We start from the raw sequence: 17200 nt of genomic DNA on the forward strand, positions 1-17200 counted from the left end.
TGTTCAAAATGTAGACTGGAAAATTTTAAAATGTCTGTAAAAGCAAAATCTTCAATGACCAGATATTTTGACTTAAGAATTGCCCTTAGTTGTATATATGTTTTACTCCACTAGTAAAACATGAGGTTTTGTGACTGAACTGTATATAGTACTCCAAGCTTGGTCCAGCTCCTATAGTTAGTGGTAAGGCTTCCATTGACTTCAGTAGCAGGTAAATCAGACTTGGTACAAGATCTCCATAAATGAGAGTCAAATATTCAATAATTTATTCTGCAGTCCCCTACAGATTTTGACTATCATGAGCTCTTGTTTGTCATACAAAAGATACGCAATGTAAACAGCGTATATTTAAGAGAGAAATAAAAGGTGGTCAGTAAATGGATGAGAAAATTAATTTGAAGGAGAGCCCTCGTCTCTTCCCGACCCACACCCTGGGTTTTTTTTCTCTGTTTTGTTTCCTTAGTTGGTTTTGTTTTCCATAGTTTGTTACTGATGAACAGATTTAGACAAACAAAGTTTTGGAGACTGAAGACCTCTCTCCACCGGGCAGATATGATATTGCTAACAGAAGTCTCAGCTTCTTACGCTGCTGTGCCAAAGTGCCTCAATATTTACTGGGTGGGAGAAGCGGGACAGGTGGCATACTTCGCTCTGCAGCCTTAAATTCTCTACAGAGGCTGCCACTGGTCATTGTAATTGTTAATGATCAGAACAACCCCATCCACTAGGAGGTTGACTGAGATCACACCAGCCTGGCTACAAAATATTATCACACAGTAAAAGACTTGGATCACCACTAATCCAGCCTGAATTTGAAGTGAAGACTGAAAGAGAAGAGGTTCCATGTGTCATTGCTAGTTAATGTGAGACCATTCACACCTTTGTTTCCTTCGCGTTCACTTTGCCTATTGTCTGTTGATCAGCTGAGGACATTGTTCTGTGTCTTCCAGAGTTGACAATTCAGAAGATCCAGTGTATGAGAGTTTAGAAGAGTTCCACGTTTTCGTCTTAGCCCACATATTGAGAAGACCAATTGTTGTTGTAGCAGACACAATGTTAAGAGACTCAGGGGGAGAAGGTATGTCTTTCATTAGCACTTTATGCAGCTCGCTAAAAGAACTAAATGAAATAGCCAAGGAATATTAGAGCACAACACATTGATTATAAGTGCCTTTATAATGAGGGGTAGCATTGCAGAGCATTTCAGGGATTTTAGGTCTGTGGACCCCATCATCTTTCATGTGATATGATTCATAGGTCATTTACCACACTGTGAACATTTGCTCTGTTAAAAACAATGTTAAAATTCAAGGAATGTGTAACAGATTTATAGGACAGTCAAGCAAATTGCTGGCTTTAAAAACATATTCCATAGTCGTATAGTGTATCAAAAGCTCAGTGGAGTCATTGACTTCAATGGACTTTGGATCAAGCTGTAGGCCTATGTACATTTTTAAGGCTAGATCAACTGTTTATATTTTTCTGTTGATTCATTAAATGAGGGCCTGCAATATTGCAATTCACAAGCCCCTGTTTACAGTTACTTATTAGGATGTGTCTTCACTACAGGGAATATTGACACAGCCACTATCAATCTTCCAGAGTTTGATTTAGCACACCTAGGCTACGTCTACACGTGCATGCTACATCGAAATAGCTTATTTCGATGTAGCGACATTGAAATAGTCTATTTCGGTGAATAACGTCTACACGTGCTCCAGGGCTGGCAATGTCGACGTTCAACTTCGACGTTGGGCAGCACCACATCAAAATAGGCGCTGCGAGGGAATGTCTACATGCCAACGTAGCACACATCGAAATAAGGGTGCCAGGCACAGCTGCAGACAGGGTCACAGGGCGGACTCAACAGCAAGCCGCTCCCTTAAAGGGCCCCTCCCAGACACAGTTGCACTAAACAACACAAGATCCACAGAGCCGACAACTGGTTGCAGACCCTGTGCATGCAGCATGGATCTCCAGCTGCAGCAGCAGCAGCCAGAAGCCCTGGGCTAAGGGCTGCTGCACATGGTGACCATAGAGCCACGCAGGGGCTGGAGAGAGAGCGTCTCTCAACCCCTCAGCTGATGGCCACCATGGCGGACCCCGCTATTTCGATGTTGCGGGACGCGGATCATCTACACGTGCCCTACTTCGACGTTCAACTTCGAAGTAGGGCGCTATTCCCATCCCCTCATGGGGTTAGCAACTTCGATGTCTTGCCACCTAACGTCGATTTCAACTTTCAAATAGCGCCCAACACGTGTAGCTGTGACGGGCGCTATTTCGAAGTTGGCGCCGCTACTTCGAAGTAGCGTGCACGTGTAGACATGGCCCTAGTGGGAACACATTAAATCAAACTTAGAGGGCACCCCCATCAACCATAGTACTCCTGCTCTTTCCCCTCTCCCCCCATTAGAAGTAAGGGAAGTCGACCTCCCTTAGTTGAGACAGTGCAGAAGCCCAAATTAGGTACATCAACTCTTGCTACGTAATTAACGTAGCTGAAATTGCATATCTTAATTTGACTTTCCCCTTTAGTGTATACTGCCCTAAGTTTACCAAACTGTAACCACGTGGGGTGAAATTTTTTATGCTGAGTGTCTGTCTTGGGCTGAATTCTTTACAAATTTTCAGTGAAATTTGTTCAACTGTTCCTGAGAATAAGCTGGGTGTACCTATATTGTTTGTCCATGTTAAAAAAAAAATGTAGTGTCCTTTTCTTTGAGAAGCTCTAACAGCCGTATGTATTGGAGCAAAGATTTGGAATTTGACAGAGTTTGGCCTTTGTATCAGGGAAGTGAAATTTGCCATCCCTATCTAAATCCACCCAAATTTGGACAAATTCTAAGTTTAAAAAAAAATCACAGCTCACAGGTCCCCAGGCAGTCTTAATTCTGATATTTCCTAAATTGCAGCCTTAAATGTGTTTTTAATGTAGTTTTCAGTTCATCATCAGGCCAGAACCTTTTTACCCCACAAAACTCTGCCACGTGAGTTAACAGCATAAGTGATAGGAGTAGGAGGCTGTCATTGTCTATGAGGACCAACACTAAGCCAGGGAGAGAGAATGAAGCACACACAAGGAGCAAGCATGAACTACAATTTTTTCAAAGTCTTATAAGCTTGGATAAAACATGTTATCTATATATATCTATATCTATGGCGATATAGATATACAGATATAGATATCTCTATCTCTAGCTATATATCTATCTATATAGATAGAGATAGAGATATAATGTATGCATTCTTTACTCACCACCTTGGACATTTCTGAACGATTGTAGCTAAAATTTACCAAACATCTTAGCCTGAGGCTGCTGCTACACTATTATTATCCCGTCGGAGGGGGCACGGTAATGAGGCAATTGGAAGCAGGCTAATGAGCCGCTGACGTGCATATTCAGCGCCTTATTAGCCTGATGGCGGCCACACGAACAAACTTCGAATTTCAGATTCACAGTGAAGATGGGGGCAGCTTCAGAATAAGTGTCCCACTTCGACAGTGTCTTACTCTGATCTAGATCCCTGTCTGTGATTTCTAGTGAATAATGAAGTTAAATAGATCATTACGTCAAAATGTATTTTTCCTCATGCAGATTCTTCCATATGTTTTTCCCAAAATTTTATGTAAAACAGATTTTAAAGTATGATTTAATTGTGGCAGGACTGTAAACTAGCAGTGTTTAATACTTAGCTAGTACTTTCCCCTTCAGAGTGCCTTGCAAACATTAATTCATCTTTGCTGCCTCCTACCCAGCTGTGAACTAGGTAAGTGTTATTAATTATCCTCATTTTACAGATGAGTGAACTGCAGCAGAGATTAGGTGATTTGTCTAAAGTCCCAGTGGGAGTCAATCTGAGCATTGGATTTAGACGTTAGGAATTCCTATCTCCTAGTCTGTTACTCAGACCAGTAGACTGAGTTTTCCTTTCCACGAAGGAATGATTGGTGGTTTTATGGGACAAAATGCTTGTTATACTTAGTGCTTAATGGAATATTGTTCTGAAAGCTCATATGAATCTTACAACTTGCATTACTGTCGCAGGTATATAAATAAGAGCCTCTGTAAAATAATGAGACTCCAGTATAATAACAAACAAGAATAACTAGAAAGTGTAATTTATTATAATAATAATTTGGGCAAATCAGTGCACAAATGCAGCTTAGAAAAAATTACCCCTCCCCAATATATAATACTTGAATGAAATACCAAAGAACACAGAAGGAAAAGGAACACAAACACTTGAACAGTAATTGTAGCAAATTGTAAATGAGAAATAAATATGCAACAGTAATCAAAGAAAATCTGCACGGCAAAGAAATCTAGTAGCCAAGGACATAATCAGACATTTCCAACTACATATTTGGAGTCAATGAGAAACTTTTGCTTGTAACCAAAAATATTCCACAGGAATACATTTCTGCTCATGTACCTCAGACATGAAGAGCCTGTTATCCTATAGTTATGTATTCACTAATAAACAATTGCAATAAGGAGGGACTTTGGGATGGGATAGAATTGTTTCATAATTATTTCTAAATTCATAAAATATTACCCTGAGACTTCAACTGTTTTTAGACTGTTTACAACTCCAAAGAATTAGGTTTTCCCTTCATTTAACAGTGCCTGTGTAAACCCACATGTATCACTGATAGTATTAAGCACCGTAACGTGTACAATATAGTGTAAATTATATTTAAAAAGTCAAGGTCCTTTTACTCTCCCCATCAAATTTTCCTGGCTTGTTTATTTCAAGCAATCGTGGTTCTGTCTTTGCAGCCTTTGCACCTATCCCATTTGGAGGAATTTACTTGCCACTGGAAGTCCCACCAAACAGATGTCACTGCTCACCTCTTGTCCTGGCCTACGATCAAGCGCATTTCTCTGCTCTTGTGTCCATGGAACAAAAAGATCAACAGAGAGAACAAGGTAGGCTGGGGCATTTCCTATCTAGTCTATATTTTGTGGTGGAGTGCAGTGAAAAGTGCTAATTGCTGTTTTAATCTATTTTAAAAGAAACTGCACCCGTTGGATTTTATTGCAACATACAGGATAGGCTCATCTTAATCATCTAAGAACAAGACTGGAGCCAATCTTGGCTCTAACGCTGTGCACTTAACTCCTTTGTGTTGGTCTACATATTGTAAATGAGATAATGCTACTTATATTTTTCTCTAGGGATCCTGCAGGCATTCATTAATTAGGGTTAATAATGTGTTGAGAAGAAGAAAAGTGAGTCACACCAATGCTACTGAAAGCTTGCACGGGCTATGCCTTCACTGTGATTGGGAGGTATGATTCCAGATCATGGGTATACACCGAGTTAGTTTTGATCTAACTAAATCAAGTTCAAGTAACAATAGCTGTGTAGCCAGGGCAGCAAGTGTGGTGGAACAGACTCATTTCTTGAGCACAGCTGTGCCTAGACTCCTAGGTACATATTCTGGAGGCTGGCCCATGCTACCCTGGCTGCATTGCTATTTTTATTGGTGCTAGCTTTGGTCTTGCTGTGTGCTGCAGCCACACCTTCCACCTGAGATGTACCCTTAATGAAAAAGAGTCGTGGAGTCCATGTATTTTTAATTAAAAAAAAACACTTAAATCTCTTAGCATGGGGCAAACTCACCACCACGGCACCCCCTGCTGGTCAGTGAGGGAATTAGCTTGTTCTCCAGCATGGCGCCTCCCTCTGGCTGCTGTTTCATCTGCTAACACTCCTCACTCTACCTTATGATCTTTTTGGGCCCATGTCACTCCCAAGATTGCCAGGTCCTCTTCAGGGCACTGCCCTCCAGCAGTGCCCACTACAGTCCTATGCTCCCTTCCGGGGGTCTCAGCAGTCCTTGTCCAGTGCACCCACCAAGCTGTAGCCTTGACCTAGCCCCCTACCTCTGGGGCAGGCCACATTGTCCCCCGTTGGTTGGCTAGGTGAGGTGCAAGGGGGAGGGAAAGGACTCACCACCTCCCACTACTCTGAAACCCACCCCAGGGACCCACTGGCAGCAGCCTTGTCCTGCCTTCTTCTCTCCCCTTTACTGCCTTACTCCCTGGGCCACTTCTCTGTGATCTTTTGCACCTTACAGGCCTCTCTACTGGGGCCAGCAGCCTGGAAGGCATGAGGCTGGAGCCTCTTCCTAGTTCCCCTTAGCCTGACCAATATTGCTCTCCTGAGGTTCTTGCTCTTACTGAGAGCTGGTCCTGCGCTGTCCCTGGTCAGGATCTAACCGTTGCACCTTACTGGCCCAGGACTCAGGACCAGCCATCTGGCAGGTTGCGAGCTGAAGCTTTTCCCTACTCCCTCCACCTGCCCAGCACTGTTCTGTGTAAGCTGTTGGGACATAATGGGAGCTGGTCCTGCACCTTCCATGCATCTTTATATGCAGGGCTGCTCCAGCAAGCTGCCCTCTGATTGGCTCCCTCTAGGAACCCTTCCCTCACTGGCTGGGTGTCCTGCACAGGCGTCCTCCAGTTTGCCTTTACCCTTCATTTCAGGAGTGGGGTACTTGCTCCACTACACTTCTATTTATGATGTGCTTGCTGACAGCTCCTCTTCTGCCAAAGAGTGAGATCAGCTGTATAAAGATCATTTTACCATAGATTTGTGCATGATGTGTCAGCCTATTGAAATACTGGGTTAAAAATTAAAAGAATTTTAGGGCCACATTCAGTCCTGTATCAAGAGTTAAGGAGCTGGTTTATAGGTCTCTGGCCCTGAATGCCCCTCTGCACCAGCCTCAGCAATGCTCAGGGTATCTGCTCAGCTGGTCTAATATGCATCTTTAGAGTGGGGAGGTTTCGGCTTCAGGCCCATATGCAGGAATTTCCGTGGGAGGTGTTTTTTTTGTAAATGAGGACTGCAATTTCATTAAATAGAAAGGAGTTCAAAATATATGAAATAAGTGTGCATAAGAGAGGTTAATGAAACATATGAGTGGAAATAGTGATTGGTGAAATGAATTTGTTATAACATACTGAAATGTGTACAGTAATAAAATTTTACAGAAATTACCTTTTGGGATCTTGTTGTAATATCGTAAGTAAAAAACAACGTTCCAAAATATTCTATTCTTCTGAGGGTGAGATCTGGGCCACAGCCACCAACTCCCTGTGCACCCACATTCTCCACTTTCAATGCCACCCACTTCCAGCAGCCCTCTCCACGCAAGCAAGTGCTGTTCAGGGGTCTCACAGCTTCTCCCTTGTCCCTCTCCCTTTCCTGTTGCTAGTGACCAAGGGCATGCTGGGAATTGTAGTCCCTTCCCTGATCCAGAGCCAACTTTCTAGGGAGGGAGCTGGCCAAGGAACTACAACTCCCAGGGTGTCTTGGATTCCCCAAAAATTCCTTGCAGGCTCCCCCTGCGTAGCGCAGCAAGGAGGAATGGAGAGAAACTTGATAGGAGGAGGGGCTCATTCGCACCCTTTGCAGGTGTACACACACACCCTGCATCCGTGTTATGCTTTAAACGAAGCACATGAGATCTTTTATAGGGGAAAGGGCAGTACGCCACATTTATTGAGAATATAACAGTAGCACAGCATGCACACAGTCCTGCCAAACGATGTTATAGTTACCAATCCAAAGCCTGGATCAATCTAGTGGCCGTTAGTTTGATCACAGAAGGGGAGTAGGGCCTTGTCGATCGTGATCCAATGCTCTCCTGGAGTTGGTGGCAAGATGAACCCAAAGTCCCATGGCAAAGCACCGTGTTTTTAGAATCCTTTTCTCCATTGAAGTTTGCTGTGTCAGTCTGTGACTGGTGTGTTATCTTTTGGATATCAGTCATTCTCCAAAAGGCTCATCCTGTAATCAGTTGTCTTTAGGGGTGCCTGCTCCATGCTTTAGAAATGTCAATCTGCCAATCCAATCACTTCTTGACTGGAGGTACACACTGATGGTCCTTCTCTGATGCCATTAAGTCTGTCTTCACCCATGCCTTGCCCCTCCTTTCTTGGCCATCTGGCGCTGGAGATAACCTTTGCACCTTTATCTAAACACAGACATACCACTTTCACACCTTAACAATTCTTACAAGGACTCTCAGAGAAAAGCAGAGTAAACGGCATTGTAAATCTAACAATTAAGGCTTCAGCCGTCAACATCACTCTGTAATCTGATTAACATAGACATAATACAAAAACTCTGTCTCTTTACCTACTAAATTCGCTAAACTCTAAAACAAAGAGACATATTCAATCAATAAAATGCTACATGTTAATATGTTACCTTACATTGCTACATTGTTAAGCCTAAAATTCAAAGTTTAAAGAGAATAAAAGAGAATAAAACTTTCAATTCCAACATCCGGGCCTGCACTTAGTTCCACCACATCCGTCTTTTCCACAGCACAGATGCTTCCTGATCTACCTTTTATGGATTTCAGTCTTCTGGCCTCTACTAGGGACTTCAACAGTCCCTTAGCAAGGAAGGACTGAAATGATGGTCCAGCAGGCACTTTGGTGTGGCCCATTCCCAATCCAGGGCCAGCAGTAGTAACCAGCACCTCTTGTTGACTGACTTACACTTTCAGAGAAATCTGAAGAAAATGTCCATCATGTCAGCAGCAAAGTTCTCACTGCTAAACCAGGATGAAAATTGGTTTTTGATCTGAAACACTGGACTCACACATGGGTAAATATTGCATATGTCCACATGGCAAAAATACGTGTAATTAAGCAGCTTATGTATCCCTTTGCTGCGGGGGACAAGGAGGGGTGGAGTGGCAGCTCTTCTTTTACTAGCTTACATGAGAAGAGTTGTTTTGCATTTGAGCACTGTGTTCTACATTTCCGTACATGTGCAAGCTGGGTGCATGCATGACAACAGTTACTGTGCTTTTTATACAGTTATAGTGACTGTGTGTGGAAGGGATGATTACATCGACAACTGTTAACTGGTCTGTGTAATTACTACAGATGTGCACATAATCACAAAAATCATATATATGTGAAGTTATAACCCTTTGGACCCACATGTATCTTGAGAATTTCTCATTGAATATTTAGGGGAATGGTTGAGTATGATACAGTGTGCTACCATGAACAGCAAAATTTGTAGTTAAACATCAAACAATTCTGGTTTCCCCCACACAGCATGCACCAGATAAAGACCATATTACTGCAGCTATGAAACTGTGGTATGAAGTCAGCTCTTATGAAAATATCAAGATGCTTTTCTACAGATGGCAATTATTTCTAGGGATGGAAAATTTAACCGGTTGGCCATTAACAGCATTCTTCACCATTTTCAAGTTAAACCTATAAAGGAGTTCTCCTGACATTACCTCAGTAGCATTCATTTCCAACATCATCTGGTCCCTGACAATGTATGGTAGATTCCATTAAATTGTGCAAGACACAGTTTTTTCTTCAGAATTGACTATTACGGTAGCTAGAGTGGCTCCTGACCTTGAATGCCTAGCTCAGGGCACACTGTCAAAAACAAGACAGACACCCAAAATGGTGGTGTGTTCTGGGATTAGATTTCACCAAGCCTGTAATAGATGTGAACTCCTGAATCACTGTAACCAGTCTCACCAGGGAGTCATAGACAGTTCTGCCTGCCTGCCTTGTTACCAAGGCAGAGTGAACTTAGTGATAAATGGTCAATCACACCACAAATCACACCAGTGTCCAGTAGCTTCCCCTACAAAAAGACCAGTCATTTACCCTACATCTTACAGCAGTGTCAACTCCAGTAACCCATCCTATGATAAACTCTCTAAAGGTTTATTAATTAAGACAAAGAAATGAGTTATTTACAGAGTAAAGCAAGCAAACATATACACATACACGAGTTACAATCTCATTCCGAAAACTGACGGAGTTGTAGTGATCTATCAATTCAAAGTGTCTTTAAGGGAGGTCTACACTACATCAGACGGTTGAAGTAAGGTGCACAGTTCCAGCTACATTAAGTATGGATCTGGAGTCAGCATGTAGCTATTTCGAAATACAACATCTACACACAGCAGCTGTGTCTGCACTTGCAATGGAATGAAAATGAGGAAAATTGAAAATGCAAATGAGGCACTGATTAACATATGTAGTGTTTCATTTGCATAATCTCTTTTTGGAGGAGATTCTTTCGAAAGAGACAAAGCAGTTTAGATGGGGCTCTTTCAAAAATAAACCCCAGCTTCAAAAGAACCTTCTTCCTGAAACAAAATAGGAAAAAGGGTTCTTTCGAAGATGGGGTTTATTTTCAAAAAAGCCCCATCTACACTGCTTTTTTCTTTCAAAAGAATTCCTTCTAAAAAGACATATGCAAATCAGTGCCTCATTTTCATTTTTGATTTCTCTCATTTGCATTCTTTTGAAAGAGGAATGCAGGTGTAGACACAGAAATAGAGCCATTGGCTCTATTCCCTGTCTTAGTAGCACCTATTTCAAAATAGGCACTATTCCTCATAGATTAAGGTTTACTAGTTTCAGAATACGACAACCACTATTTCAATAGCAGTTCCATTGTGTAGGCACTAGGATAATAACAGCTGTTATTTCAAAATAACTTTGCTGTGTAGACTACTGTTAGAGACCTCCCAGCAGGTTGTGGATTTTAACATGCGTGATGCCTGACCTTTGAGGTAGCTGGTAGATGTCTTCTCATTCTTTTGATCCCACAATAATATGTTGTGTTAGGATGAGACACAATAATAACAGAATATAGTATCCAAGCCACAAATGTGAAGCCAAACACTGGTAGCATTTTTGTTTGCTTGTTTTTATTAGTATGTGAAAACCACAGTGCTTTTGTAGCCCAAGGGCAATAAATTCTCATCTGAAGTTGATTCTTTCTCTTCATCAGAGTGATTTCAAGTTGTTTGAAGATATCTTTCTTGGGGAAGTCAGAGGGAGGCAACTAAAAATGGGTCTCTTGATTTCTACCCCATTACTCTGAAATAAGTAAATGTCACATAGAAATTCTTTTAATCATGGATGTTGAGCTGATTATTCCTAAAAGCCTTTATTCATGAATTTGTCAGTTCAAAGGCACAGTAACTCTTTTTATAAAGACATTTCCTGTAAATGGATAAATGTAATGGCTCTACTCCCAACAAAATTCAAAGCCTCCTTTGAATTAAATGTTAAAAGCAGTCATTATGAAGTAAATAGCTCCTGTGATTGTGTGCTATTTATATTCCACAAATTCTCAAATTAATTTAGAAAGATTAGTGTTAATTACTTGACAAGGTCTGGGAACTGTTGGAGAACCCAGAAGAGTGGACAATTGAGTTTATTTTAATTGATTTGCATTTGTTTTCACCTTAGTACGGTAGCTACAATTATGTTTGAGTTTGGAAGTTTTGCAATTGTATTTATTTACTAATAATCCCTCAACAAAAGAAAGAGACAGAAAAACCATCAAACTACCAAAATTGCGTTTAGGTCTGGCCTTGGCAAAGACGAATACTCTGTAAGTTAAAATGACTCAAATATATAAAGGTTTTAATCCAGTTCTCTAACCAAAAAGCAAATTTCAGTCACAGTCCTCTTAAAAATATTATGGACTAAACTGTCAGGTTGTAGTTGCTGCTCCTTTGCTAGAAAAATTAAGCTTTTCTGAAATTTCTTTTATACATAATATAGTTCTGCTGCATTGATTTGCTAGAGGTTTGCTACTACTCTCAGTTTTGGCTAATTCTCAAGGATGAACTTCCCATAGACAGCTGCATCACACTGATTAGTATAATCACTTTGGTGTAGGCTCCACTGAATATGTATAAAATTAAAAGGGAAAGAAACTGTCATTGCCTTTCCCCTGTTTCATTCCTTCCCTTCTTCCTGTTTCTCTTCCTCCGTGCCAGTTCCCACAACCCTCCTCCCAACACACAAACACTTTCTTCTTTCACTTGCTCTGAAAGAGATGGATGTCAAGATTCTGACAGAGTTTGGAAACGTGTCCTTGACATTTACAGGGTTGGTTTGGTTTGGTTTGGTTTTTTTAATCAGCACTAAAAAATAAAGAATTATAGAAGAAGTGCAATAAATGTTAAGTCTGCTTTGGCTGATGTTAATTTAGAAATGGTTAAGTGACAAGAAGTAAAGGAGGAGCCATGGATATGAGTTGATTGGAGTAGAGATGAACTCCTCATCGCTCTAGGATATTAAGTGGAAGATATTCCAGTGCTCCTAAGCATATTATTTTAAATATATTTCTAAAGGTAAAAGGATCAAAGTTTTAATATCTTACATGAGAATTGGGCATTAAAGCTAAAATGTTTCACTTCTGGATAACAAGTGGCCCAATAATAAATAAGCTGCAACAACCAAGAATTCTGCAGGTTGTAATGTGTGGCCAGCAAACAAGGTGGATTTACAGACACTCACGTGGGAGTGTTGCCTTGTGAATTGGAAGCAGATCTAGTTCTATTAGCACTTGACTCAATTTGTCACTTCGGGCAAATCAGGTAACTATTTTGTATCTGTCTGCCAATCTGTTGACTGGGTTTAATAATATGTACTTCCCAAGTACTGCAAGGGTTAATTAATGTTTAGGAAGAGATTTGAGATCCTTGTATGACAGAATCCAGTCCAACTTCCCAAGATGCAAATTATTTTCACTAGAATTATTATACCTCATTGAGCAAAGACATTTGACTGAGATTTTTCAGTCATTCATAGGGAATGTTGGAGCTCAATTCACATTATTGCATTAAAATTATTTAGGCTGTTTTGAAAATTCAGTCTAGGTTATTTAATATATTATTCCAAAAAAGAAGCAAGTTTGAAGTTATTACTAAATGATGCATTTTAAAATTGGACTTGGTGGCTTTGAAAGACCAACACTTTTCACTCAGAAAATTTCCACATCTGGAGAGCTCTAACCTATATTTTTCTGAAGGATTCCTTTTCCTTTCAGATGCACCATATTGGAAAGCTGATTTAAATATAGTAACAGAGAGGGAGCCGTGCTAGTCTATATACTTTCAAAACAAAAAAGCAGTCAAGTAGCACTTTAAAGACTAGCAAAGTAATTTATTAGGTGAGCTTTCGTGGGACAGACCCACTTCGTCAGACTGTCTGGTCTGGCTATGGTCTGAAGAAGTGGGTCTGTCCCACGAAAGCTCATCTAATAAATTATTTTGTTAGTCTTTAAAGTGCTACTTGACTGCTTTTTTGTTTTGATTTAAGTATGTGTAACCATTGATGCAAAATGAATCTTTTCCAGCTGTATTCCTGCAGTGTTGCACTAGTGCTATCACTGGAGAAAAGATGCATAATTCTGGATTTCTTATGCATAAAATCAAAGTTGTATACCTGGCCTGCTGTGAATAAATCATATCCAATTAAGCATCTAGTTCTGCTTTCAAATCAAAATCACAGCTAATCAAAAACATATCAAATGAGGTGGAAATCAACTGAACTCAGATCTGTGCTTGTTCCTCCTGTATGGGGTAGGTAGGGGCATATTTGCTAAACAAACAGGAAGAATTCTAAGGCCAGCTTGGTGCTCCAACAGTGATAGATGCTACCAGGCAGGAGAAATTGGTCTGTATCCCAAACACTGTTTCTCATTCACTGACAAATCTGTTATAAACTCCCAAAGGAGGGTACATATGCCTGTTACACAACAACAAAAACTACTGGCCTTTGGAGTCTCTAAAGTACAAAAGTATATAAAGCAGGGATTCCCAACCTATGGGTCACCATTAGATTTCCTAAGGGTCACTGGCGGGGCAGCTCCGAGCCACATGTAGCTCTTTAAGGGACCATTTGCAGCTCCCGCTGCTGCCACCACTCACTCATCAGGCTCCCAGTCCCTTCCCTGCAGTGCTGAAATGGAACTCAATTTAATTGGTTTAACAGCCAGCAGGAGGGATCTGGCCATTAAACCAATTAAATTGAGTCCCATTTCTGCACAGCAGGGAAGGGAACTGCCCTCACTGCAGGTGGGGGAAGAGAGGAGGAGGGCTGGGAGGAGCCATGAAAAGAAGGTGGTGGTGGCCTGGTGAAGGAGCAGTGTTGGGGGGGGCAGCAACAGCACATGTATGAGGTAGGTAGGGGGTGTTTTGGGGCTGCAAGGGATATAAGCTTGGGGGGTCATGTTTTGGGGCTGCAAGACTTAAACCTGGGAGTGGGAAGGCAGTTTGGGGTTTGGGGCTGTGAGGTGTTTAAATTTTTTTCCCAGGGGAGGATTCCCCCTAACCCCCGTTTTGAATTGCCTTGGGTTACAAAGTCTTACTGAATTGTCAAAATGGGTCATCATCTCAAAAAGGTTGGAAACCGCTGCTATAAAGTATATAAATTCATGAGCAGTGTGGAGAAAGTGAATAAGGAAAAGTTATTTACTTTTTCCCATAACAGAAGAACTAGGGGACACCAAAATGGGCAACTGGCTTAAAACAAATAAAAGGAAGTTCTTCACACAGCACACGTCAACCTGTGGAACTCCTTGCCCAGAGCAGGCTGTGAAGGCTACAACTATAACAGGGTTTAAAAAACAGCTAGATAAATTCATGGAGGTTAGGTCCACTAATGGCTAGTAGCCAGGATGGGAGGAATGGTGTCCCTAGCTGCTGCTTGTCAGGCTATGTCTATACTAGACATAACAGTTGACTTATTGCTGGTCAACCGCTATGGCTGTCTGTATGGAAGAAGGTTGACAGGAATATTTCTCCTGTTGACCTTCCATAATCCTCACCATTTGTGAGGCGTTCTGAGGTCAACCTTAACCCTGGAAAGTGCTGTTTCGTGATGCGCAAAACAAAACCCGAGAAGATCGACCCTGAGCAGGTTGATCTTCTGCATCTGTATAGACGTAGGCTCAAAGGCTGGAGATGGATGGCAGGAGAGAAATCAGTTGATCATTACCTGTTCAGATCACTCCCTCTGGGGCACCTGGCATTGGCCACATTTGGCAGACGAGATACTGGGCTGGATGGACTTTTGGTCTGACTCAGTATGGCTATTCATATGTTCTTATGTTCTTAAAGTCTTTGGGATTGAAAGATAATCATGCTACAAAAATGCAAGATTGAAGCAAGAGAGGAGGCTGTTTCTAAAAGGAGGAGGAACGAAATTTTTATAACACATCTTCAGGCAAGACTTGAACATCCAGTCAGCTCCTCCTGCTTAGTCGTTTGGATGAGACTGTATCAAAGGGGACAGTGTCATGTGGTGCCTTTGTCCAATATTGAAGGAACACTTCGTATTAGCAGACATGTTTTCCTTGAGTTTATCCTGACCATTATAGCTGAATTACTGGTAAGCATGATAAATATAAAAGCATTCACGTAGCAACTTAGAGACTAACAAATTTATTAGGTAATGAGCTTTTGTGGGTAAGACCCACTTCCTGAGATTGCTGGAGTTAAGCATGACATTATACATTCTAGCTAATCAGAAAAAAAAGGGCAGTGTTTCAACCAGAGACCATCTATTAACAAAGAAAACTTGTTGTGCTTGTTTGAAAGCTCCGTTCTTACACACTGATCCCTTCAGCCTCCCATGGACAAGACCTGAGCGGTAATTGTGCTAGAGAGAGAGTGAGAGTGTCTTGCTATCAGAGGCCATCATTAGGAACCACACACACACACACACAAACAAACAAAAACAAAAAAACAGAGAAGCAGAATGAGAGAATTCAAAAACCAGAAACAGATTATGGCCTGGCTCTTGGTACTCTGTCAGTTCCTGCAAAGTAAAGCATTGGATGGACAGCAAACTCAGTCATTTTAGGAAGCATATTAGTGTCACCTTCTGATCTTTGCATGTCTGAATGGGATCTCCAAAGCTTTGTAATATGAATGTTAACTATCAGGATTTGGGGAGAAGGGATATAGTTTTTAGTTTTATACATTGGACTGTTTGAGTATCGCTGGCCAATGCCATCTTGCTGTTATAATGCCTCATGCATGTAGGTAACTTGCAACCACCGGATTTTTTTTTTTACAGTAGTGCTCAGTGGTGGTTGAGCCCCCCGCCCCCCTCTCCCCAAAAAAAATGCAATTTAAAAACTGATGGAAGGGAAACCCCAGCATGTACTTTTCACCACTCACCTAAATGACATTTGCAAGCAGACTTACTCTCCTTCTGCGTCCTTCACTATCATGGCATCCCTGAATGTTGCTGTTCAAATAAAGTCCATTTCCATGTGCTAATTATAGTACTTAGTAAATTAAACCCTTTAATGCCATCTAGTGACGTATTGCTGCTATTACATGCTATTATTTGTTTCTGTTTTTTATTGTACATTACCAAAATATTTTATTTTTAGTAATTTGGCAACACTTTTCCCTTGATGGTGGTGAATATAATGCTGAATGATCAAAATGTTGGTATTGGAGATAATATAAAATACTCTTTTTAGAAATAAGCAATCTCAGAGGTGTGTTGTGTAATTTCATTTACATGCAAAAGGTGTGGGGTAACTGAAAGCTGTTGAAGATCACTACACACATCAATGTAATTTAAATATTGAATTTACTTGTGTATTATTTCATTCTGAGAAACTTCTCAGGGAAGTGCTTATGCCCTAAGAACAAGTAAAAAATCACTTAGGAAAATTAGATGTCTGCAAGTCACCAGGGCCTGATGAAATGCATCCTAGAATACTCAAGGAGCTGATAGAGGAGGTATCTGAACCTTTATCTGTCATCTTTGGAAAATCATGGGAGACAGGAGAGATTCCAGAAGACTGGAAAAGGGCAAATATAGTCCCCATCTATAAAAAGGGGAATAAAAATAACCCAGGAAACTACAGGCCAATCAGCTTAAGTTCTGTGCCAGGAAAGATAATAGAGCAGGTAATTAAAGAAATCATCTGCAAGCACTTGGAAGGTCTTAAGGTGATTGGGAACAGCCAGCATGGGTTTGTAAAGAACAAATCATGTCAAACCAATCTGATAGCTTTCTTTGATAGGATAACGAGCTTTGTGGATAGGGGAGAAGCAATAGATGTGGTATACCTAGACTTTAGTAAAGTATTTGATACAGTCTCGCATGATATTCTTATAAAAAACTAGGCAAATACAATTGAGATGAGGCTATTATAAGGTGGGTGCATCACTGGCTGGATAACCATACTCAGAGAGTAGATCTTAATGGTTCTTCATCCTGCTGGGAAAGTTTAACAAGTGGGGTTTCGCATGGGTCTGTTTTAGGACCGGTTCTGTTCAATGTCTTCATCAGCGATTTAGATATTGGCATAGAAAGTATGCTTATTATATTTGCGGATGATACCAAGGTGGGAGGGG

At 41.0% G+C, this 17200-nt stretch overlaps 1 protein-coding gene across 6 annotated transcripts in view; it reads left to right on the forward strand.

The window, feature by feature from the left end:
• OTUD7A (OTU deubiquitinase 7A) overlaps positions 1 to 17200 on the forward strand; it is a 298239-nt gene that overhangs the window by 266999 nt on the left and 14040 nt on the right. For all 6 annotated transcript variants that reach the window (XM_075006997.1, XM_075006994.1, XM_075006993.1 and 3 more), the window contains 2 exons: positions 951 to 1078; positions 4785 to 4934. In XM_075006997.1, coding sequence (XP_074863098.1) covers positions 951 to 1078; positions 4785 to 4934 — 278 coding nt within the window. The remainder of the gene's footprint in view (positions 1 to 950; positions 1079 to 4784; positions 4935 to 17200) is intronic.

The sequence above is a fragment of the Carettochelys insculpta genome, chromosome 12 (assembly GCF_033958435.1).
Source record: "Carettochelys insculpta isolate YL-2023 chromosome 12, ASM3395843v1, whole genome shotgun sequence".
NCBI classification, from domain to species: Eukaryota; Metazoa; Chordata; order Testudines; family Carettochelyidae; genus Carettochelys; species Carettochelys insculpta.